We start from the raw sequence: 25,516 nt of genomic DNA, 5'->3' as shown, positions 1-25,516 counted from the left end.
GCCCAAGATCGGGCAGTGTTTCGTTCTGCTGTGCACAGGGTCGCTATGAGTCAGTACCGACTTGATGGCACCTAACAACAACAACAAGGCTACAGAATGGAGTCCTGGTGTGGTACTGTAGGCTAATGCATCAGACTGCAAAGCTGTTTGAACATCAAGGCCAGTGGTTCAAGCTCACTAGCAACTCCTTGGAAACTCTGTACAGAGTCTCTATGGGTCGGAATCAACTCGATGGCACTTAACAACAACAACAACAAGGCTACAGTATGGTGTTTTCTATACCCTATGCTCCCTAGTAGGACAGGCATGAAAATTACCTTATTTTTGTTGTTTTCCAAGTACCTATCTTGTAGGGAACTCCAGCCTAGGCTCAGAATTTTCTGTGTACATAGTGGGTCAAGTACTAAAAGCCAAGTCCTTTGACCTACCAATCATTCTAGGCACCCACCCTCCCTGACCACCACCTGCCATCTGATTATTCCTCACCAAACACCCCAAGAAACCATTCTTCCCTCAGAAATCCGGGCCCTTCTTCCCACGTTTCCTTTGAGATCTTTGTTATTTCTTCCTCCAAGATAAAAAATTAATGTTCCACCCTAGAACCCCAATTTTGCTGATTTGTTTCTCTTAGTCTTATAGGGTTACCTTGTCCCAGTATAGAGAAGCATCCCTAACTTGCAAGGCAGCTTCAGGAAAACTTTGCTGGGAAGGGGAAGGGGAGGTGTTCTTTCCTCTCCCATTCTGTGTGCAGCCTTCCTTGTAGTTGCTGGACAGATCTGAGCCCTCCCAGAATGACAGCAGTTTGGGTTTGGGCCCCAGAAAGGTGGCTGGCAGCAGAGAAGGCTCCTTTCCTACCACTCCTCTGGGAACGATGAGTAAGAAAGAGCCTGTGAGCAAACTGACCAGTCCCAGCCTGTTTTTATGGAGAAAAATTACTAAGGAAGCATAAGATTTGGATTCCAGTTTTAGTGGTTTGACCTTGACTCATGATGTGCCCTTAGGTAAGCCGTTTGAGCTGGGAGCACTTGTCCAGTAAGCCTTATCTCTGTAAATGAACATTCCTGAAATAAGCCTGCAGAGGAAAGACACAACAGTGACGGTACTGCTTTTAAATGGTCTTGCCTTAATGTGGGTCACTGGTCTATGTCTGTGATGCTCTGTGGTCTGGCTCTACAATGGTGCTTTCTGAGGCCTATCAGAACCTTTGGCTCATTCACTATGGTTTAGAGATTATGGCTTCCAGAGGAGTTGGTGGTGTAGGTGTAAAGGTCAAAGCAGTTGGGGCAAGGCTGTTTTGGCTGTGGGCATGCTAATTCTTGTTGGTGGTATGAAGGGATGGCTGAGATCCTCAGGATGGAAACTGCTGAACCTATTGTAGATTCTGTAGCATCTCGAGGTGCACACACAAGGCCTACCTTCACAGCTATACCCTTCTCCTGCTACCAGGCATTCTCATGTTAAGGAAGGTTGATGGGTACTTTCTTCCTAAACTGTATCATCGATCTCTCCCATCTTTCTGCCTTGGATAATTCTAACCTCAGGCGCATGGCAAAAAAGATGTCTTGGTTTGGAAGCTTTCAGAAAGTCTGTATGCCCTTTTGGCACTGTTTGAGCAAAGTTTATACAATATCTCCTCAGTTTGCCTTCTCAGTCTTCCTGGACTCTTGTCCCACAAGTTTATTAGGATTAAAGGATATAATGTTGGAAGTTCCTAGCCAAGGGAATGAGCTTTCCTAGGCCTCTAATTAATTAATTCTACTCTGTTACATTTCTTCCTAGCATGGGCCTCCTATATGACCAACTCCCCGACTCTCATAGTTATGATTGGCTTGCCAGCCCGAGGCAAAACATATGTGTCCAAGAAACTCACACGTTACCTCAACTGGATTGGAGTGCCCACTAAAGGTAGGTGTGAGTCACTCCTTAGGAAGGGGAATGATCAGTTCCTGGCCTTACAGAACTTTCAGAGGTGTGTTCTCTCTGGCAGCAAGTTTGTGTGGTGCTTTTGGCACAAATAGTGTTTGTTTCTTGATTGGCTAGATGATTCCCTGACCCCAAATTTGTTTCCTCCTGGACTGGCCAGATTGAGATAATGTCTCTGATAGGAATATTAAGAACAAAGTGAGTATAAGAACTGGCATATGCCTGGTTTTAGCAATACCCCTGGGAAAAAGAGTGGCAGAGGAAATGGAAACTCAGACAGCTTAAGACTTGTCGAAGGTTTAATAAGTCAGGGCTGGATCCCAACTACCTTAACTATTCATCTGATATTGTTCCCAACGTAGCAAGAGGCTTTCTTCACCCTGTTGGCAACCAACCATTCAGTCAAGAAGTTCCCTTTAGTGGAGTCATTATATTGTTTCACTACTGAAGGGTTTGGGTTTCTCTTGCAGTGTTTAATCTTGGGGTGTATCGACGCGAAGCAGTCAAGTCCTATAAGTCTTATGACTTCTTCCGGCATGACAATGAGGAGGCCATGAAGATCCGCAAGTAAGTCTTCTTCAAGGCCTGGCCCCCACCAACTCTTTGTTCGTCATCATGGGACCAGATGTAGCAGAGCTTTGTGTTCCTTTCAGTAAACATCTTGTGGGATTTTAAGTGGAAGTTATGTGATGGGCAGGTCACCTTGGGCTTAGGTGGGTAGAGATTGGACTCAGAAAGGTGCCAAGGCTAGCGTGAGAAGATACATACATTGGGGCAGGAGGAGGATCTAAAATAGTATGCAAACCTCAAGGAGGGAGTTGAAAGGTCTAGTTAAGGAAACATTTTATCCAGAGGGAAAAGTAAGTAGGAAGGGATCTGACTCCAGTAGGAATCCTACTGTCTTTGGCTATGATTGAGCTTGCTCCGCTCCTTGTGCTGATTTCATTTGCTCTCCTGGCAGACAGTGTGCTCTGGTCGCTCTGGAAGATGTCAAAGCATATCTCACAGAGGAGAGTGGGCAGATTGCGGTGAGCATTTTATTTGCATCTTTCCCTTCCCCTTCCTGGTCTTCACCCTTTGAGCAACTCCACTGTTCAGACCCACTTTGGGTCCACCTTGGTGGGATCCCATTTCTCTTGTTCTCCTTGGTCTACTGTGTGTACTGTCTTCCCAGGTGTTTGATGCCACCAATACCACCCGGGAGAGAAGAGACATGATCTTGAACTTTGCAAAGGAAAATTCTTTCAAGGTAGGCTCTGACTCCCATGCTGGGGGAGAAGAAATGAGTGGAGTGAAGAATGGGTGTGGGAGATGGGTGGATCTGTTTGATTCTGGTAGGAAAGGATTGGATTGGATAGCAGTTTCTCTTCTCTTAGAGCATACGCCCCAATGAGTGGTTTCTTTCAGGTCTTTTTTCAGACCCTTAGCCTGTATGTCTGAGGCTCTGGGGAAATGGTAAGAGCTATTTTCAAACTGAAGGCCATGCTCATGAAGAAAATCATGGTAGCTGGGGTGAGGTAGGTATGAGCATGCGCTTTTAATGAGCAATCTGACCTGTGGATTGGTAACCTGTTTGTCATTACCTTCTTTCTCCTGGCCAGGTATTCTTTGTGGAATCTGTCTGTGATGACCCTGATGTCATTGCTGCCAACATCCTGGTGAGTGGCACCCTTACATACCACCTCCTCTTCATCCCTTGTACCATGTGTGTGTGTATGTGTGTGTGTGTGTGTGTGGTGGGTGGGGCACAGGTAACTGGGTAATGAAAGAAAGAAAGAACCTGTCTAACATCACAGAGATACCTTTCTTATCTGCCAGAGCACCATGTTTGCACTTTTACACTCTTTCCTTGGGAGAGGAAACAGAGACTTTGGAGAATAAATTAGCTGTAGAATGGAGACCAAAGCCTTGTCCTTGTGTTCGGGGGGTTAGGTGGGTGGTAAGCAGAGGCCTATTTCAGTTATAGCAGCCATGGCACATGCCTTGGGCACCACTCAAAGAGGTCTGTCACTGAGCAGACTGAACAGTTTCTCTTAACATTGCAGTTTGCCTCCTCAGCTGTGACAGATCGGTCAGCAAGTTAAAACTAATACTTTTGTCTTTGAGAGTCTCCATGGGTCAATGCAGATTGTGTGATATTGCTCCACTGAGGTAGAAAGAGAACATGTAGAAAGCAAGGAAGGTGTAATTGCAATTTTCTTGTAGTGCCATCATGTGTTAAGGAAAGGATTAATGAGCTTGACTTGTATTTTTGAGCTGATATTAAGGTTGATAACAACTATAAACAACCTTATAAAGTTAAGTGCCTCAGAAACCCTGTGAAGTGTCACTGTGGGTCAGAACGGATTTGACAGCACTTAACTTATTAAAGTTATTATGGTTGTTATTAAGTGCCGTTGAGTCGGTTCTGACCCACAGCAACCCTGTATAGGGTTTCTGAGGAGCGGTTGGTGAGCTTGAACCACTGACCTTGCAGTTCAAACTGACCTTGCAGTCCAACACATTAACCCACAGCCCCATACCAGGGAGAGATAGCTAAAAGCTGAGGGCTATTTCCAGTGCTTGCCCTTGATGCGGTTTTCTGTAGTGAAGTACATTCTTAGAATGGATCAGACTCTTCTTTATCTGTCAAGGCCCCTTTACAGGGTGGTCACCTGCCCAGCAGTTACCTAATATTCAGACCAGTGCTCTCTGTGTTGAGTTCCTCATGTCTTGTTGAGTCATGGGATAAGAAAGTCCCTATTTGATGGGCTGTTCTGTGCTGAGGAGACATCTGTGCATGGTGGTAATGTCCAAGCAACTTAGAGACTTGGGATCATCTAGGGAAGAGACATCTGGTCCAAGTCAGGCATGTTTCAGGCCAAACACCATATTTTGAGTGGTATTCAGAGACAACAGCATCCCATTCTGTTTCCAGGAACGTACATCAAAGGGTTGGGGCCCAGAACAGCTTCAGCAACACGAGAGCCCCTGCCCTTCAGCCAAGAGCAGACACATGACTCCCCAGTTGTCTCTGTAATCTTGGTACCCAGGGTCACAGGACGGGAGAGGTGATGCTTAACGGATGGGAATTGCCAACACTCCAGTGAAAGGTCACTTTCATGGACTTGTCTTTGTTCCTACCTTTTGTTGGTAGTGGCTGTTTGCAGGAGGACTGTTAAGGTCAGACCTCTGACAAGGCACTTGCTCTTCTCATGGTTTCAGGAGGTAAAGGTGTCGAGCCCTGACTACCCAGAAAGGAACAGGGAGAACGTGATGGAAGACTTCCTGAAAAGAATTGAGTGCTACAAAGTCACCTACCAGCCCCTGGACCCAGATAACTATGATAAGTAAGGTTTAAGGCCATGGCTTGAAGGAGCCTTTATCTGGGAAAAGAACCTTTCTCCTTCTGTCCTCAAACTTCTGACAATGCCGAACACAATGTATATAGTATTCAAGAGAAAAAAAGATACAGGTTTTGTGGCTTTTATTAGGTGTGCATATTATATTTAACACTGAAGATTATCCTATCTTTTAAAAATATAAATAATTCTTCCAGTTTTTCCTCTAGAGCAGAGGTGGGGAACGTTTTTTCTGCCAAAATTTATAATGTCATTCGCCAGCCGTACAAAATTATCTGCTTAAAAATGAGCCTGCTATATTTGGTCAAACATTTAATTAACTCACCCTTTCCTGGTGTGGTGCTGTGGGTTAATGCGCCAGACTGCAAAGCCATTTGAACTGCAAGGTCGGAGGTTCAAACTCACCAGCTGCTCCTTGGAAAACCTGTACAGGGTCGCTGTGGGTCGAGTCAACTCAACGGCATTTAATAACAACAACAACAATGTGATGAAGTCCTGGTGTGGCACTGTGTGTTAATGCGCTGGACTGCAACATCAGTTTGAATTGCAAGGTCGGTGGTTCAAACACAGCAGCCTCTCCTTGGAAACTAGTGCACTGTGAGTTGGAACTGACTCAACGACACTTAACAACAACAAGAGCAATGTGATGGCTAGAGTCCTGGTGTGGCACTGTGGAACAATGTGCTGGATGGCAAGGTCGGTTTGAACCACAATGTCAATGATTCAGACTCACCAGCTGCTCCTTGGAAACCCTATACAAGGGCAGTATGAGTCAGAGCAGACTCAATGGCAGTTAACAACAACATTGTGATGGCTGCAACTGAGGTTGCCTTGGCAGGACCAGACCAAATGATACTGTGGACCTTATACAGCCTGTGGGCCAGATGTTCCCCACACCTGCTCTAGATCACTATTTTTCAACCTCAGTGTTATTGAACAGGGCTGGTTCCTTATTGACAGGGCTTGCACTGTGCATTATAGAACATTTAGCAGCATCTCTGACTTCATGCCACTGTTGTTGTTACGTGCCATCTGGTCAGTTCCAACTCATAGTGACCCTGTATAGGGTTTCAGAAGAGCAGCTGGTGGGTTTGAATTGCTGAGCAAGAAGTCAGTAATCCCCTACCCCCTCAATTGTGACAACCAAAAATGTCACCTTACATTGCCAAATGTGCCCTTGGGGGGAGAAAGTGGATCACCCACTGAGAACCACTACTGTACTTCAGTAGTTCTGAACTAACATATTATAGGACACCCCTTGAGATCTGTCACCATTTTCTAGCCAATATGAAAAGTTTATTATATACTCACCCCACCTTATAAAATACATAAGCATATATGTACTATATACCATATGATATATATGGTATATATAATTATGTATATTCCATATAATGAATATGCATGCATATTACATGTAAAGTCTTTAAGAACATGCCTGGCTCAGAGAAATGTCTAATAACTGCTAGCTATTATTGCTATGACAGTTTCTCTCCATAATGTGGTACAGAATACAGTTGAATTTGCTGTGTGCTAAAGAAAGGTGATACGCGCCTGCAAGCATGTGAGAATGTGGCCATGTATGGGAGCAGGGAGCAGTTGACAGCTTTATTCAAACAAGGGTACAACTGTGCAGGACAGGCAAATGACAAGACAGGTGGGTGTGACGCTCTGTTCAGCAGCTGTTATTGTGGGAGCTTTTCAGTTCCATCAGATGGATTGCCCAGAGTTTCAGCATTTGGAGATGGTCTGCTGACATAGAGGTTGAAACCACTGCCCTAGGTATGACACAGTAGCATATTCTTCAGTGAGCCCAAAGTCCTGCACAGAAAAAATTCACATCTATCAAGTGTTTGTAGATGCTCTGTCTCGTTGTAGGGTCGTTTGTATGATTCTACCTTTTTTTTTTTTTTTTCTATTTTGACTCTTTTCTGTTAATCAGCATTTCTACTTTTATGAAGAGAAAAATTACATTATGGTCCCAAAGTAAATGTTCTATGGAAGTACCTTGGAGAAAAGTTTGATCGGGTACATGCAGGGAATATACCTACCTGTTTGTGGCTCTGCCAACTCTTGCCCTCATTTCATTGCTGGTGGTACCATATTTCAGCCAGATCTTGACCACCTTGGAGGGGAATTGTGCATTTCAACCAATTTCAGGGTGAGCAAAGTTTTCAGGCCAAAGCTTGCCTGGCCTTTTACAAGAACCCTGAATTGTGTATTTCACATTTATCCATATTGCCTGGTACAATATGGGCCCTGAGTATGTAGTACTGACTTAACAAACGTTCAGGAAATTTGACTGAATTGTAGTCTTGAAGAGTAACCCATCATTTTTGTAAGAACAGAGTAGAGGAAGCAGAACACTGTTACAAGCCTACAAGTAACTATTGAAACCCTTTCCTCCTACCATGATCCTCACACAATTAGGAAGTGGTAAAGTAGGAACTGAGGAGTCCTTGGGTGGTGCAAATGGCTAAGTGCTTAACGATGAGCCAAAAGGTTGGTGATTTGAATCCAACCAGAGGTGCCTGGGAAGACAGGCTTGGCCATCTGCTTCTGAAAGGTCACGGCCCTGAAAACCTTGTGGAGCTGCCATGATTCAGAATCAACTCTCTGACTGCTTACAGCAGCTTATTTTATCCTCAGATTTCTATACTTTGGGTGTTCACTACCCTCTGCTCTTCCCAGGGATCTTTCTTTCATCAAGGTGATAAATGTGGGCCAGCGATTTTTAGTGAACCGAGTCCAGGACTACATCCAGAGCAAGATTGTCTACTACCTCATGAATATCCACGTGCAGCCTCGCACCATTTACCTCTGCCGGCATGGCGAGAGCGAGTTCAACCTCTTGGGGAAGATCGGGGGTGACTCAGGTCTGTCGGCGCGGGGAAAGCAGGTGAGTAGTTACCCAGCAGGTGGGATTATCTAGGCTTAGCTCATGGTAGAAGCCATCTCTTTTATCCCCTTGATTCTCAAATCCCATAGACTGTGGGTTCAGGTATTAAAGAAAATGCTAAAGATGTTTTCCTTGCTCACAGACCCTAGCTCTATATTAAACTCTGGGTAAACTGGCACCAATTCTATTGAGATCATTCAGGTATTTAGTGGGTATTCCTCCGCACAGTACAGGGTGATCTAGTTGAAGTTAATTTCCTCTTACGTTTATGATAACTATCTATGTAGCACTTCACAGAACTTGACTGGGACCCCACAGGTTTTCCTTTGTAGCAGCATTTGCAGCTGTCTGTGTACATGTGTTTTCTTTCTTTTTAAAAATGTCTGTTTTCACACTCCAGTTTGCCCAGGTACTAAGGAAGTTTCTTGAGGAACAGGAGATTGTGGACCTCAAAGTGTGGACGAGCCAATTGAAGAGGACAATCCAGACTGCTGAATCTCTGGGGGTGACCTATGAGCAGTGGAAGATTCTGAATGAGATTGATGCTGTGAGTAGGAAGCTCCCAGGACTGAGAAGTCAGTAAGAATCTCCTAGTTAGACAAGAACAGGACCGCTATGAGTCAGAACTGACTCTCTGGACCACAGCACAACAACTTTCACGCAAAATGGAGCCTTGCTGGTGCTGTGGGTTGGGTGTTGGATTGTTTACTGCAAGGTTGTTGGCAATTCAAACCTGTTGTTCCATGAAAGAAAGATGAGGCCGTCTGTGCCCCTAAAGATGTGCAGACTGAGAATCCATATACAAGGTCGCTGTGAGTCAGAATGAACTCGATGGCAGTGGGTTTGGTTTGGTTCATTCAGGCAAGAACTCTCAGAATCAACAGTTTAGGGAGTTCTGGAGTCCTGGTGTGGCAATGAGTAAATGCGCCAGACTGCAAAGCCACTTAAACTGTAAGGTCTACAGTTCAAGCTCACCAGCTGCTCCTTGGAAACCCTATAGAGGGTCGCTGTGGGTCGGAACTGACTCGATGGCACTTAACAACAACAACAACATCTAGGAAATGAATGAGCCCTGGTAGTGTAGTGGTTACGAGTCGGGCTGCTAACCTCAAGGTCAGCAGTTCGAAACTACCAGCAGTTCTTTGAGAGAAAGATGAGGCTTTCTGCTCCGGTGAAGATTTATAGCCTCGGAAACCCTGTGCAGGAACTGAGACTCCACAGCACATGACCACCGCCATCTAGAAAATGAGAACCACCTGGTTTCAAGTTGGACTCTAGGGCCAGTGCGAGCATTGGGGGAATGAAGTGGGAATAATACTCTCCTATCATTGGGGTTTCCTGTCTACTTCTAGAGCTTGTGCCAAAGATGACACCTAACCCAGTTTTCACCCAATCACTCTGGTATCTAAATAGAGTGCGGCTACCAAGGACTCTCTCTGTTCCTTTGTATATTAGCTAACAGTTCATGTCTTTAATTCCTACTTAGATCACTTGGTCAGCTATTCTGCAAAAGTCCTTTCCAAAATGTTTCTTGTCTTTCTCCGTCCTTGAACTCAAGAACAGACATTTCTGTATTTTCTTCCTCTCTTTCATTTTCCTCTACTTCAAAAGTCTCCAGCCCCTGCAGCTCCGCAACCCTCCACCCTGCCCCTTTGCTTACCCTATTCTGGCCCCAGCTTTCTGGTCTTTGGATCCTTCTGACTTCTCTTGACCTTTAAGTTCCCCACAGTAGGAGGAGACAGTGGCCACTTAAGCTAGCGAAGCCACCAGCTCCTCTCTGCAGTGGCCCTCACCCCGTGAGTCCCAGACACCCTCCTGGCCAGTCATTTGCAATATCTGAAAGGACTCAACACAGTACCTGTCACATAGTAAGAAACTAGTATTCTTCAGTGTCATCTTTATCCTTATTTGGGATGGGGTTAGAGTCGACCTGTCTCCCTCCTCAAGCTCTTGTGACTCCTTGTAGGGTGTGTGCGAGGAGATGACCTACGCGGAGATCGAGGAGCAGTACCCAGAAGAGTTTGCACTTCGAGATCAAGAGAAATACCTGTACCGATACCCTGGTGGGGAGGTGAGACTCCTCACCTGGTGCAAGTGCCCCACTTTTTTTGCTGAGGACTTAACTTTCACTCAGGGGAAGGATTGAATGCAGTTTTGGGGACCCCAAAAGGGTAGCGTAGAGGTCATTTTGTTTATTCTTCTGCCTTTGGGTTATCTGTGTTGAATCAACATAAGCAGTCAAATGTCTTATGAAGCTAAGATCTCCAGGGAAAAGGGTGACAAGTTTCAGTGAACATGTACTTGGTGCTGAGATGTGGAAGAAACAACATGATCTTTTTTTAATGATTATATTTAAATTTTAATACAATGGGGCTTCAAAAAGTTAATGGGAAAAAATGGAATGAAACAATAATGGAATTTTTCCTCGAAACTTTTGAAGCCTGTTCATCTGTATCTATAAATGATAGGAAATAAGTCGTTTTAACCATTTTTTAAAATGTTTTATTGTGAATTATGTGCTAGTTTACATGGGAGAACATTAGTTTTACATTCATCCTATCATATATCATTTCATTGCTATGGTTACAATCCCCTCCATGCACCATCAACCAACCAAAGGGTATACCCTGCAAGCCTGCCCCCTGTCATCAGCACACAGCCCCTCTCCCTCTCTAGGTCTAAAGTCCCTTACTGCTCCATCGCTCCACGTCATTGTCTCTGCCTCCATCTCAGGCATCACTGTTTCTCTGGGTAGGGTCCCGCTCTCTGCTCGTCTCCCTTGATGGTCCCAGGGACCTCCACTCCTAGACTGCAGAGTTAATTACTCCCCTCCTTGCTACAAAACATCTACCTTTACATGTCCAACCCTCACAAGCAGTCCTGATAACAATAACTCATTATTGTATCATAAGAGACCCATCCACATTTCAGTTCATCAGTCCTGCCTGGACAGATTGGATACTACTCAGTGGAGATTCTACCTTCCTTCACCCCCTCTGAATCTAGGTTCCCCCTTGAAAGCTTGTAAGCCAATCACTTCTTGCCTTTGTAGCCCCCCCATTTTGGGTAGCCAATGTCCAAGTTGCCCATCCCTGTCTACTCTGTGTATGGAGTGGGTGGGAATGATCCTTGCTGTAAGGATTTGTTCCCTCTTTTGAGCTACTGCATCCATAGGTGTAGGTCAGGTTCATCAAATTGCATCGGATTACTCTTTTTTTCCTCTTCTTTCTTCTTCTGGTTGAGCTCTGATCATCTAGTCATTGAAGCCAGGTTTTAACCATTTTTAAGCGGGCAATTCAATGGCATTATTTCCACAGTGTTGTGTGTCCAGCACCACTATTGGTTTCCAAAATGGTTTCATCACTGTAACCAGAAATCAACACCATCTTTTCTTCTCACATCTCATTCTCTTTATTCCACCCCCACCTGACATAATATATTCACTGAGTAAAACTATCATTTTTTTAGTGGGGTTTTTGTTGCTGGTCTAAATGGCTTCATACTCTAGGGATATAAAAGGCAAAAGTATATAAAACATAATTGCTGAGGTCCAGGAAACCACCTGGGGCCTCTTATTGCCTTACAAAAGGTGCGGTGGCTCCGTAAGATAAATACTGCTTTGCCAACCACAAGGGCTGTGGCTCCAGCCTGCCAGCCACTCGGCAGGAGAAAGATGAGGCTTTCCACTCCCAAAAATCTATGGGAGGAATAAAACGAATCGGTTGAGTTCAGACTTCCTCTTTGTGTGTGTGTGTGTGTGTGTGTCTTATGTAAGTATGTATGTGTTTATTTACTTTGGTGAAAATATGCCATTTCAGTCCTTTCAGTGTGCACAGTTCAGTGATATTGACTACATTCTTCATTTTGTGCCACCATCCTCATTAGCTTTTATTTTTTTAAGTTTTTATTGTGAATTGAGTGATATTTTACATGGGAGAACATCAGCTTTACACTCATTCTCATTATCCTTGACAAGTGGCTGTTGACAGTTTGATTCCCCATAGATCAGTCTTTAAGAGCACACTGCTTAATAAGTTATCATTTGTTTAAAAGAAGACTTTAGGGGGTAGTTTTGGATTAAGGTTTAAAGGTTATCTTTCTCAGGGCCATCATTGTGAAGTTGTTTGTTCATCCAGCCATAAAGGCTCCAGGAAGTCTGACCGATAATTTCCTTCATTGGAGTCTTACTTTTGAAAGGTTTAAGTATTTTCAGAAGCTTAAAGGCTGGTGGTGGTTGGGGTTAGCACCTCTTCCTTCTGTTGCCCAGCCCCTGACTTGCTGCCGTATTGAACCCAGCCTCCTCCCAGCCTGCTCTGCTTCCCCCCACAGTCATATCAGGACCTGGTGCAGCGGCTGGAGCCTGTCACCATGGAGCTGGAGCGTCAGGGCAACGTCCTCGTCATCTCCCATCAGGCTGTCATGCGCTGCCTCCTGGCCTACTTCTTGGATAAGAGTGCAGGTGCTATGTGATACTAGGGATGCATGCATGGGGAGAGGGCAGGACTTGGGGTGACACCAGAATCCCTGGAAACCAGACTGCCCCCTCTTCTACTCAAATTGGAGTACATTCTTCAGGCAGCAGTGTGGGAATCCCAGCAGCCAACGAGTCAACCCATTTACTCTGCTGATACAAAGGCCAACAGTGGAGCAGGGCTGCTGTTGGAGCTCCTTATGCCTGCTTGGCTGATGGACCAGCATTGAGCTGACACTCATGGCAGCATCAGGAAAGTGACTGAACATTCCCAGCTTGTTACTCGGCCACAAGGAGGGGGTAATTTAGAAGCACCTTCATTCTTGGGATCTAGCGTAAAGCAATTGTTTCTGGGTGGAGAAGTATGGAAGTACTACTGCCTTCACATACTTCCCTTCCTGATCTACCCAAGCTACAGGGAAGCTGGCAGATGGCCCAGATTGGCACTGTTGTACCCAAGTGGTCCACAGTCTATCTTTCTATGGGACCCTAGCTGTAGCTCTTAATTCCTCTATATCCCATATGGAAGACTCTGAAATTGACTTATTTTCTTCCTTAACCACACAATAGCTCAGGTGGCTTCTTTGGTAGCCTTTTGGATAATTGTCTGTGGTTTGGAAGGAAAGGGGTGAGTTGTCCAACTACAATGGTGGTCATGGTAAAGAAAACGCATTCTGAGTGCCTTCGATGCTCTTTCCCAATAACTTGACCTTACTCTACAATGCTAAGAGACTTCCCTCACCTGGTCTTTCTGCTTTCAGATGAGCTACCATACTTGAGATGCCCTCTCCACACCATCTTCAAACTTACTCCAGTGGCCTACGGTAACTATGAGAGCCTGGGAAGAGAGTGGGAATTAAGGAAGGGTAGGATATTTAAATTTTTTCTGAAGTTTGTCTAGAAGTTCAGCTTTATCCCCTCTGTATGCCAGGAAGTTTCATCAATGCCATCCATTTTTAAATGGATGTATGAATATATGTAGGAATCCCTAAATACCTTTAGGAGTCCTGGTGTGGTGCTATAGGATAAGCACTGAACTGTTAACCACAAGGTTGGCAGTTCAGACCTACCAGCCACTCCTTGGAAACCCTACACAGGGTTACTATGAGTTAGAATCGACTAGACAGGATTAACAACATATCTGTAGGGTTTGTTTTGCCATACTGAGACTGAAGGATATTTCTCCTAGGCTTTTTTCCTTAAGACCTTTTCTCTCTGTTTCATAGGGTGCAAAGTGGAAACCATTAAGCTGGATGTGGAAGCTGTAAACACTCATCGTGACAAGCCAACTGTGAGTATTTCCCCTAAATGAAGATGCCAGGTTCCCTGCCACCTTGTGTCATTGAACTTTTGACATCAAGCAACTGGGGTTTCTTTCACATACCAAAGAAAAACAGATCCACAGCTAGTGTCCCTATGCAGTCGTCTTGCTTCCAAGAGGAAGAGATGTTGAAGTGACTAGTTTCAGTTAGTTTCTCTCTCATGAGTCTTAACCTGGAAAGTTGGCTCCTGGAAGTCCAATTAAATATGCAAAGTATTTGACTGAAGTGAAATACAGATTCTAACACACACACACACACACACACACACACACACACCCCTTGCAGGAAGTGCTCCCATTACAAAGCAGGGTCCAGAAGAGCCTATGAGGTGGGGTCAAAAGGTTTAGGGTAACTTGTTGGCCTGTCCTTGATAATGTGTGATATTAGATAAGTCTTCCCTTTGAAGTATGATGCTCAACGAGCTTCTCCTTCTAAAAGCCTTTAGCCTTCTGGGATTAGGAGACAGGTCCCATGTCCTATGAGGGACCCTATCTGCAAAGGAACAGGATGCAGTTGTGGTCACAGCATTATTTAATCTTTATGAGTGAACTTTTGGCTTGGCTTTCATTTGTGTGGTATCCCTCCGTTTCCAATCAGAACAACTTCCCCAAGAACCAAACCCCTGTAAGGATGAGAAGGAACAGCTTTACACCTCTGTCCAGTTCGGATACAATAAGGCGCCCGAGAAATTACAGTGTTGGGAGCCGGCCCCTCAAGCCCCTCAGCCCTCTCCGTGCCCTGGACATGCAAGAAGGGGCCGACCAGCCGAAGACCCAAGTCAGCATTCCGGTGGTGTAACTGTGTGTTTCCCTCCAATCCTGGCCTCTCGCCCTCCTCACTAATTACCAAGGAATCATTTAACTTTCAACTCCCAACCCCACACCCCACCCATCATTAATCTTAACACAGAATATGAGGTTGTTTGTTTTCAGACCAACATTAGTTTTTTCCAGTTTGAAACATCTCCCCACACAGGGGCAAGTTAGGACAGGTCCTCAGATGGGGTAGCTTGGTGGAGGAGGGAAAGGGGATACACACTTAGAGGAATGATTGGCCCAGCTGGGGCCGAGGCTTAGCATGCCCCATACTCCAGGTCCTTCCCTCTACTCCCTAGTGTCTAAACTCCGTACTGTCCTTGTGTTGGTGAAGTGGGAATGGGGTGGAAGGGGCCTCATTGTTCTTTCTCTTTTGTTGGTTGCTTGAATGTGTGTTTTACTCACTGTCCTTGCTTGCCTGCTTTCTTCCACCTTGTTTATCTGCCCTTCATATTGTCCATTGTCCTGCATGACATTGTGGTATCTATCTAGAAAGGAAGGGCTGTTGGCTAGAGAGAAACCGAGGCTCAATTAGTGCTCTCTGCAGAGCACCAGGGGAGCCTTTCCTTTCTCTTCTCCCCTCTTCTCAAGCCAGGTCTTCCAAGGGTCATCCCAGGCTACAGAACAGCTGTAGAATGCTCTGGAGCATACACGTGGACAGAGGGTGAGAGTTCTTTCCTCCTTCCATGTCTTGCCTCTTTGCCTGTCTTCCCTTCTTGGCTGAAGCTGGCTTTGAGTATGTGGGAAATATTCTGATTTGTATTTTTACCATGAAGACCCTTGTATAAGGTCTTTTGACTGTTGGGAAGGAGGCTTAGGAGAGGGTGGTGGTCTTGCAAGTCTCTCGCAGTAGGATCTTTACTCCTAGTTTCTTGGCCAGCCACAGAATCCTTTCTGCTAAAGCTAGGGACCTCTGAGTTATGAGAAGGATCCAGTTAGATCCCAGAGTCGCCACTGATGTTTTGCTTGAGGCAGAGAAACATCCACTAAAGCTTTTTGTACTTTTCTAGAGTTTTCTAGCATATTCTCCATCTTAACTGAAATTTTAAAAAGAAATTTACACACTCATCTCTCTCATTGGGGTAGTCTTTTTGGTTCATCAGCAAAACCTTCCCCGTCTTAATTTCCAGAGGAATCCTTGAAACCCTTTAGTGTCTAGTTTTTGACTGTTTGAAGTTATTTCTTCCACTTTTAGCCCTTATTTATTCACTTCCATAATTTCATTTTCTTTGTTGAGGTTAAACCAGAAATATATAGAGCAGGGATTCCCCATACTCCCGTGATGGCTTAAGCCACTCCCTGTTTTGTATGAAAAATGTGTAAATATATGTGATTTGGAGGACAGAACAATTCTAGAGTAATCTCAAGAGATTTTAAAAAGTGATGGGTGACTCCTCTACCCTGGAGTTAAGAAGTTGTTTTTCAGAGATAACCAGAAAGAGCAAGTCAGTGTTTTTCTAAAAGTAGTTATGTTTTTTGTTTGGTAGTAGAGGCCCTTTTGCAGTGGTGGTTCTTACCTGGGAGTGTTTTGTTAGAATCCCCTGTAGAGGGGATGATGTGGTTGAAGGATCAGAGCAGCGCTCCCACCAGAGACGTCTGACCCATCCTTGGATATTAAGACTATACCATCCAATCTGGTGTTTTTTTTTGCTGTTGCTGTTTTGTTTTTTAGTCCACTTTTTGCCTTCAGGGGGCTCTTTCTCTCCCTACATTACCCAAAAAGAGACAGCAATTGCAGTCATGTAGTCAAGCTACAATCACATCCTATAAAATCCCACCATCCAGACAAAAGCCAATACTAGAAAGATGAGGCTTTCTGCTCCTGTAAAGATTTGCAGCCTCAGAAACTCTGGGCAGGGTCACTATGAGTCGGAACCGACTCCACAGTACTTAACAACAACAACATGTACCAGACAGACAGCCAACACCTGCTACAGTTAACTCTGAGTTGAGTAATAAAAAAAGTGAAAAGGGAAGCCCATCTCCTGATCACATCTACCTGGAGGCAACCAGAAAGCATAATAAAACAGCAACATGTTGTTGTTGTTGTTGTTAAGTGTCATCCAGTCGGTTCTGAACCATAGTGACCCTGTGTAGGGTTTCCAAGGATCAGGTGGTGAGCGTGAACTGCTAACCTTGCAGTTCAAATGGGTTTGCAGTCTGGCGCATTAACCCATAGCACCACACCAGGAGTTCAAAACATCAACATACTTTATGTAATTATTGAAATCACAGCTAACTATTGAAGATGCCCAAGAAATAGCTGACCATATCAGCACATGTCTAGACTCCCCTGTAGAATTTCTGAAGCATGCATATGCCTGGGTCCCCCGAGGCTTAGTACTGACTAATCTCTAGGAGTGTGGTCTGGACATATGTGGGTTTAGCTTCCTTGATACTTCTCGTTCATAACCCAGGTTAAGAATTCTACTTTCTGAAGTTGTATAGAACAATACTAAGATTGTAGTTACGTGGAAACCAAGTGTCAACCTAGGAATTCTGAATTCTTCGTGTCTCTATAAGGACAGTTCCTTGGAATGAGATATTTGGAGAAAGCAAATAATAAATGACATAACTCCCTAGAAGGGAAATTCTATGTGTTTTCATCTTTCACTTGTATATTGCAGTGTGATGTGGAACAAATCGCTAAATTAAATAAACATCCTAGGATAATATCTGGGGATTTGAAGCGGTCTGGAGAGAGGTAGTCAGGTGAAACCTTCAGGATGAGGAAGGCCCTCATCCCAGGCTAGCTCCTGACCTTGAGTCCTTGATTCTTAGACCCTAAATTGTACAACATTACCAGTTTCCAAAAGTGGTTTACCTAGATTCTGTTTGAAATTGTGTCCAAGACTTAAAGTAACTTTAAGTTTCTTTTTAGCTATTATAAATGGTGTATTTAATGTCTTTGTGTGTGTTTGGGGGTGGGTGGTGCTAGTAGGGGTACTGGTGGGGAAAGAATTGAAGAAAATGCCCTTTTACTTGAGGACAGATATTTTAGAAACAGCATATAATTTATAATAAATGAGCATGTGCCTAAGAGCAACATGTTAAACCTGTAAGTGCTGACACTGGAGTAAAGTACAGTAGATTAGGTCTTCTGACTTTTCTCAGGTCCTGTGACTGGGAGAGTTGGGACATGGGATTCGGTATGTCAGAATGAGATGTGTGGTTTAGGAGGGAGATGTGACCCTTGTCTTCTGTGATTCCCTTCCCTAACTTTGCTTGGCTGGTGCCATCTTTGGCCTAAATGCTATCAGGTGACAGGAACTGTGAGCTAATCAAAGAGAATAAGGGAACATTTTAATCTAAAGACTTTGGATTTAGACTGTACCTACTCTTACTACTCTTAGTGAGGGGGCATTTCCCAAGCAGTGGTATTTTGTTAGCCTGTTTTAAACCACGGCTTTAGGGGGAGCTCATGACATGCTCTGATAGTGTAGTGGTTACAAATCAGGCTGCTAACCTCAAGGTCAGCAGTTCGAAACTACCAGCCGCTCTGTGAGAGAACGATGAGGCTTTTTGCTCCCATAAAGATTTTCAGCTTCAGAAGCCCTATTCAGGGTCACTATGAGTCATAGCCGACTGACTCCATGGTACTACTACTACATAAGATGCTGATTTGGGTAATCAGCCTTCTGATTACCTTTCCACTCTTCCCCTGTGCTAGTTGGCTTCCTGAAAAAGGTACCCTTACCCTCAGATAATGTTGTCATTGTTGTATGCTACTGACTCAAAGCGACCACGTGTGACACAGTAGAAGTGCCCCCACAGTGTTTTCTTGGCTGTAAACTTTACAGGAGATCACCAGGTCTTTGTCCCATAGAACCCACTTGTCCTGTAGGCTCGAGCTAATAAACCTTTCAGTTAGCAGTTAAGTAATTAACCATTGTGACACCAACCTTGAGAAATTGGAACTTGACAACAGTCACTGCCACATCCACCCATTATGAGGGTGAGATTTCATCATAGAAGCTGCAGCAGGAAGAAGCCAGGAAAATATAGGATTGAGCAGAGTGTTCACTCCAAATCCTAGAAAAGCCCTGTTGCCTGTCTTTTCTGTTCAGTCCTTCTCTTCCCTGCGTCTTCCTTGAACCCATTGGCAGCATCTGCACAATCCGACAAAGAAAGGATGGACTGCAGAAAGCTTTTTGCTAAGGCTTTAAGTTTTGTCATGAGAGAATTAGGTGAAGATTTTGGTGCTTAGTCCACTTGCTATAAAATGGGAAAGGAAAATCCTTATTCTCTTTTCCTTGCTTTCAAACTGAACAAGGAATTCTGTGACAGTCTTGGAACATGAATCTAAAGAGATTAAAGAACTCGTCTCTTTTTCTGCCTCCCGATTCCCCCATTTAGTTCTTAGCTTTAACTGTATTGTCTTCAATGCCCTCTAGGGATGACACCAGAAGTATATCCAGGGATTTAGACTCACAGTGTTCAGAAAACTGTCTCAAGTGGTATCTGTGTACCTACTAGTTAGTTGACTGGCTGACACTTTAATGGTGTCTGTGTGCTGGCCGACTGACAGAATCTCATGGGGTTTGTTGCTGACAGTCTGCCTGTTTTCTGATTGTACCGGTTGGCAGTGATCACACATTGTTGTAATCCTCTGTCTACAACCCATGCTCTATAAAGAAAGGAACTAGACACTCCACAAGTTTGCTTTAGAGGGAAGCAAACATAGCATTTTCAGTTGGCATTTTTAAAAATAACAAGTCGTGATTTTTAGCTGACACAGTGGTTTAGTACGATAAGCACTGGGCTGTTAACTACAAGATCAGTGACTAGCCCACCAGCAGCTCCAGTGGGAAAAGATGAGGCTTTCTGCTTCTGCAAATAATTACAACCTTGGAATCCCTGGAGAGACAGACCCAGTGGCACTTAACAACAACAACTATGGTTGTTAATAGACATTTCTTTTAGAGCTGACTCTCATCATTTTGTACAAAATGAAAGTTGTACTTTATTTGTGTGGTGTTTTGTGAACCCAGCAGAGGGTATGTCTGTTCAAAGCCTGAAACTGTTACCTCTACTTGAAGTCATCTCCTCTAATACCCTACTTCTAGGCAGGACTTCACTTTCGCTGTTCGTTCTGAACTTTCTGTGTCCTTCACCTTTTCCTGGTTATAGAATGGGGCATCCCATTAAATAATATTGCTGTTTATAGTCTGCCATACATTTGGTTTTTGCTCTTAATCTAATAAATAAAAATGCAAAGCAGATTTTGCATTCAAACATTGATCTTAAGAGTTGGTAAAAGCATTTTGCCCAATAGTGTTTTATTGGAGATCTATGACCAATCTTTATCTACTCAGTGTTTTTATATCTCAATTGCTTGTATACATTTTTTTTTTTTTTGTATTGAAATAGCAAGATCAGTTCTTTCTAATGCGGTGATGGTTTTGCTATCAAAAGATTGCTCAGAAGCTGGGCCTTTTTGAGGCAGGTGGGGGAAGGGGGCTGAGCACCACCAGGCCAAGTGGGAATGAACAGAGTTGGGAAGCCAAGAAATCAAGTTCTCCTGTAAAGGTGCCCTAGGTACAGCTCTGTTGAAAGATGGAACACAGTCTTTACCAGCATTCTGATATCATCTGGTGGCACTGATACCATGATATGTCACCCAGATCTATATAAGGCGTTTATAAATGTACTTCAAATGTGTTTTTTTCTCTCTGTGTGTATAGAGTGGGTAAATAAAATTGTTGAGTAACTTTAACCTATCAGAAGGCTTCTGGATTTTTTTTTGTTTTGTATTGTGGGCTGTGTTGCCCTCCTGTAAACACTCCCCACCCTCAGAACTTCGCTTCCTGCTGCACAGCCTCAAGACAGGCCAAAGCGAGTTCCCGGTGTGATTGGAATCCCTTGTGCAGCTGTGGCTCTCTTCCACCACCTTCTGGGGTAGATGGGAATAACAGTACAGAAGGCACAGGAACCTCAGCAGGCTTCTGCGTACCTATTGGTGCCTGTACAAGAATTAAGAAAAAACATTTGACCACGTTCTTCTCTGACTTCCATGTGACTCATATTACCTATTGTAAAGAAAAATTTTGGAAAGAATTTGGAATGCAGTAAGTTGTTTCTTCTAACAAATACCTGCCTGTTTGTAGAATAATGGCATTTATACTGGTGGAATAGTGACATCCCCCCCTGTGCCTTATTCCTCATTTTAACAAGCCCCAGGGAGTGCATTAGAAATGCAAACTCTAGGTGCTATCCCAGATCTGCTGGACCAGAATGTTCATTGTTAACAGAATCACCAGGATCATATAATGCACATTTAACATTTGAGAAGCACTGCTCTGATGGGAAGAATTTATCACACAATCAAACATTAAATCCCAGTTTCTGGGAAGAAATGACTGATTTTGGCATGACCTTCTGGCTGAAGTAACTAATGTGTTCTCTTATTGGTGCCTCAGGAATCCCTTCAACTTCTACCTCAGACGATGGGGCTGTAGCTTGTGGTCCAGGTCTGAATGGAGTACCTAGTCCAGTAAGAGGGACCACAAGGTTGGCTTCTCAGGGAAAAGAGCCTATGGCTGTGTAATTAGAGTTGTTCTGATGGCCAGAGGAAAGGTGTAGCTGCAAGCACACAGTGTGTCATGTCTTTGTGAGGCTGTGGGGTGAGGGGATGGTGGGAGGATGAGGAAGGAGTCTGCTGTACTCATCCTAATTCCTGACTGGCACTAGTGTAATGGCTTTGTGTTTGTTTTTTTTTTCCTCTCTGGCTCCTAGGCAGGGGCTAAGCCAGCCATACAAGGTCACTCCACCTCGGAGCCTCTCACACTGCACTGCTGATGATATGGAGGCTGAGGCCAGATCTCTCCGGGGGACTGGGATCTACTGAAAAGCTTGGGACGTCAACTCCACAGGGGCTAGAACAGGAAGTTAATGGGGGAGTGTACATTTGGGACCACCAGAACGAGGCCTCGAAAAAAACATCACCACGTTTCTTTCCCCCAATGTCTCATGGGAATACCTGTTACACTGAAGAACTTAACCTTCTGGACCTCAAAATTTACAGTTTGAATGAATTCAGTTTTATTTTCTCTTTGTTAGGTTTGGCCTAAATTGGCCAATCTCATTCTGTTGAGGCGTTTTTTATCTTACTCCCTGTGACTGTCTATGCCCTCTGGTAGCTAGCTATTCATTACCTAAAGTGCAAATGTACCTCTTCACATTTAGCTGTTCCCAAGTGAGGACCGAACTCCAGAAAGCCTTTCGTGTAGAGCAAGAGCTGATCTCTACCCTGCACCCATCCCAGACAAGTAGGGTTGAGTTCAACTTACATATATTAGCAGTCACCTTTGGTCACACTGAAAATGAGACAAATTCACTAGGTGAATGAAGAGTATCTGAGACACTGTAGTCTCTAACATTCCTCTTCTGTGGCGATGGAAGAGTGGTAACAATAGCAAACCTTTCATTTAGGAGAGTTTTTCTCATTCTCGGTCCCTTGAGGGCAGGCTATGACTCAAGACTTCCCCCAAATGGGTACCCATCTTCTAAGGTCTCTTTTGTAGCCACTTATACTGTCCTTGGTGCTGAGTGCCTCATAGCTGAAGGGGGTTATGGTTCTCCCAGGTGGCTGGGAATGAGAGCTGGAGAGAAAAGTAGAGTGCTGTGTACATCACTTGAAGAAGTAAAGACGGTCCCTTGGGATTCAGATCCACTAGGGATTTCTTTTTACTTGAAATCAAATGAAGGATGACATGTCCTTCTTCAAGGCCTGTCACTGTGATACTGTCTCTAAGAAAGCCATGACTGTGGACTCAAAACAACCAGTGTCATGTCTGTCTCTTAACTAGTTGTCCCTATTGAGGTCAATTAGTCCCTGGAGTAAAATTGGGGAGCAGCGGAGAACGAAGCCCTCAGTGCATTAGTCATTTGGTTTCCCTTGAAGGAAAACCAAATAATGATTCCCTAGGTCGGTGATTATCAAATAAGTAGATTTGCTACTGGTGTTAAGTGCTGTGGAGTCAGTTCTGACTCATAGCGACCCTGTATGGGGTTTCTGAGCAACACCTAGTGGGTTTGAACCACAGAGCTTTCGGTTAGCAGTGCAGCGCTATCCTACAGGCTTACACCAAAACCCCAAGGAATGTATAGATAGGTCTGTGTAATTGTGGTTTTAATATGTCACTATACCTGAAGGAGGGTGTGGAAGACTCTCTCTGCTAAGCAAAAAAAAAAAAGTATATAATTTCTTCTTTAAGAATAATGTTTGGCTTTTAATTTTTCCCCTCTTACTCAGAGGTCCACTTCCTGGGCAAGAGGGTAAGTAGCAAGACAAGCATTGAAATGCAGCTTTTTCCAGAAGGCCCTTTACACTGTGGATGATAACAGGGCTTTGTTGCCTAAAATGTGATGGGCTGAGCTGCAGGCAGTTCAGCAATCAACTAGGAGCTTATTTTATATACACAAAATTGCCTTCTGACAGACTCCTGCCTTGGCTCTGTAGCGGGTGAGTTTCATCTGGCTACTTGGAGGACGCTTTACTATCATGATTTTGTTCTTGTCTTGTGGTACAGGTTTCTATCTATGTCTAAATACACTGTCTTTTGATTATGTTTTTATGTAGTTATTTATTCCATCCATGAAAGGCATTTTTTTTTTACGTTTCTATATTAGTGTTTGCATGTATTTATTTAGAATGTTGTGTTATTTGTGTTGTCGTTTTTTGGTAGAACTTAAGGTAGATTGAGGCTTAAAGTGTAAGGACCATAGTACAGCTGTAGAAATCCAGAATACAGGTGTCTGTCTTCTAGAAAAGGATGCTTACTATGCTGAGGCACAGTAGTAGACTTCTTTTAAGTATTTTTTGTCTCACTGTTATTTATTTCAAGCATAAACCAAGTGATGCGTTTCTCCAGAGAAAGGTCTGTCTCCTGAAGAGAATAAAACCATGCTCAAAACTGCAAGTAGTATGTATTGCTTTTGTAATAGAAAATGCAATAAATATTTTAAATTTAAAAATACAATTAAATTTTTTAAGTACACACAAAATAAAATCACATTTGGCATATTACACATAACCAAAATATTCATAACCATGGCCAAAAGTGCATTTGAATCTAACTTCTTTAAAATGATTCTCTAATTATTTTACAATACTGCTTCAAAAAGTTCATGGGGAAAAAAAATCCCATGATCTTTTAATTCCATTTTTTCACAAATTTTTTGAAGTCGCTTTGTATATCCCATGAATGGTTTTAAATTGGGTCCTTGTCGAAGGTGCCCTGGTGGCACACTGGGTTAAACATTGAGCTGCTGATAGATGGGTAGTTCAAACCCACCAGCCACTGTAAAGGGTTGTTGTTGTTAGGTGTCATCTAGTTGGTACGAACTCATAGCGACCTTATACAAGGGTTACAGCCTCAGAAACTCTAAGGAGCAGTACTCCTCTGTCTTATAAGGTTGCTATATGAGTCAGAATTCACTCACTAACAGTGGGTCTGGTTTGGGGGGTTGATCTTTATCAAGTACTGTTGTTGAGTGCTGTCCAGTTGGTTCTGATTCATAGTGACCCTGTATAGGATTTCCAAGGAGCGACTGGTAGGTTTGAATTGCGGACCTTGTGGCTAGCGGTCCAATGTTTCTCCTACTGTACTACAATAGGACTCCCAAGTGCTATTGTTGTTGTGAAGTGCCGTCGAGTCAGTTCCAACCCATAGTGACCCTGTATAGGGTTTCCAAGGAGCAGCTTTTGAGCTTGAAGTTCAAACAGCTTTGCAGGGCTTTGCCTTCTGATATATTAACCCACAGCGCCACACCAGGACTTTAGCAGCATTTCAAAATGTTATCAGTGGGACCATTCGTGTCATGCATTAGCCACATTCTACTTTCATTCATTTATTTAAAGCAATATTTAACGAGCAAAAAAATAAAACAAAATTCCTACCCTCTTTTTTTTAGGATCATTGACTTTTTTTTTTTTTAATTTAAGGTTTTTTTTGTGGATTGAGTGAAAGTTTACAGGGCATATCATCAGTTTTACATTCAACAGATCATACACCTTGTTTCATTACAATGATTATAATCCCTTCTATGTACCATCGGTTAACAGTATTTCTCTCTGTCCACTTTAGCTTTTTAAAAACAACCAACCAACCGAAAAAAACCCACTCAGGCATATATAATAATTTACATCTCCAAAGGACACATTCCACAAGTCTGCTCCTGGCCACCAGCTCTTAGTTCTTCTCTTCTTAGTTGATAAATCTAGAGTCCTCAGCCACTCCCCGTCTTCATGCCCCCATCTCTGCCTCCATTTCTGGCACTGCTGCTTCTCTAGATTAGATCCCGAATTCTACTTGTGCGCTTCTCTCTTGTAAAGGTCTTCTGTTTCTGGACTGTAAGATTAACCACTCCCCTGCTTTTGTTACAAAACTTCTACCTTTACAATTGAGACAGTCACAATTAGTCATGATAACAATTATTCACTATTGAATCTTACGGAGTCTTATCCCCATCTCTTTTCACCAGACCCATCTAGACAAGGTGACAACTATTAAGTGGGGACTCTTTCTTTCCCCCCATACTCGTAAAGTAAACTCCATCTTGAAACCTTGTTAGCCAGTCACTTCGTGCCTTTATTGCCCCCTCATTTTAGATAGCCAATGTCTAAGTTGCCAGTCCCTATCTACCCTGTGTACAGAGGGGATAGCGTTGATACTTGTGAAAACTCTATCCCTCTCTGTTGGTATTTAGATTAACTACCGCTCTGAGTATAGGTCAGGTTCATC

General features: G+C 43.7%; 2 protein-coding genes across 3 annotated transcripts in view; both read left to right on the top strand.

Annotated features, from left to right (window-relative positions):
* Window positions 1–14,834, top strand: part of PFKFB2 (6-phosphofructo-2-kinase/fructose-2,6-biphosphatase 2) — a 22,248-nt gene extending 7,414 nt beyond the window's left edge. For both annotated transcript variants that reach the window (XM_006834053.1, XM_006834054.1), the window contains exons 2-14: window positions 1,780–1,905; window positions 2,394–2,490; window positions 2,885–2,951; window positions 3,098–3,172; window positions 3,525–3,581; window positions 5,128–5,252; window positions 7,956–8,163; window positions 8,564–8,710; window positions 10,130–10,234; window positions 12,493–12,622; window positions 13,396–13,458; window positions 13,861–13,925; window positions 14,554–14,834. In XM_006834053.1, the coding sequence (XP_006834116.1) occupies window positions 1,780–1,905; window positions 2,394–2,490; window positions 2,885–2,951; window positions 3,098–3,172; window positions 3,525–3,581; window positions 5,128–5,252; window positions 7,956–8,163; window positions 8,564–8,710; window positions 10,130–10,234; window positions 12,493–12,622; window positions 13,396–13,458; window positions 13,861–13,925; window positions 14,554–14,754 (1,466 nt within the window). In that variant the 3' untranslated portion in view covers window positions 14,755–14,834. The remainder of the gene's footprint in view (window positions 1–1,779; window positions 1,906–2,393; window positions 2,491–2,884; window positions 2,952–3,097; window positions 3,173–3,524; window positions 3,582–5,127; window positions 5,253–7,955; window positions 8,164–8,563; window positions 8,711–10,129; window positions 10,235–12,492; window positions 12,623–13,395; window positions 13,459–13,860; window positions 13,926–14,553) is intronic.
* Window positions 14,835–17,818: 2,984 nt separating this feature from the next.
* C4BPB (complement component 4 binding protein, beta) overlaps window positions 17,819–25,516 on the top strand; it is a 36,694-nt gene continuing 28,996 nt past the window's right edge. The window contains exons 1-3 of the mRNA XM_006834206.1: window positions 17,819–17,829; window positions 20,642–20,839; window positions 21,957–22,039. Coding sequence (XP_006834269.1) covers window positions 17,819–17,829; window positions 20,642–20,839; window positions 21,957–22,039 — 292 coding nt within the window. The remainder of the gene's footprint in view (window positions 17,830–20,641; window positions 20,840–21,956; window positions 22,040–25,516) is intronic.

The sequence above is a fragment of the Chrysochloris asiatica genome, unplaced genomic scaffold, assembly GCF_000296735.1.
Source record: "Chrysochloris asiatica unplaced genomic scaffold, ChrAsi1.0 scaffold00009, whole genome shotgun sequence".
Classification (NCBI taxonomy): Eukaryota; Metazoa; Chordata; class Mammalia; order Afrosoricida; family Chrysochloridae; genus Chrysochloris; species Chrysochloris asiatica.
Note: the sequence above shows the minus strand (reverse complement) of the source record. Positions and strands in the feature narration are given on the sequence as shown.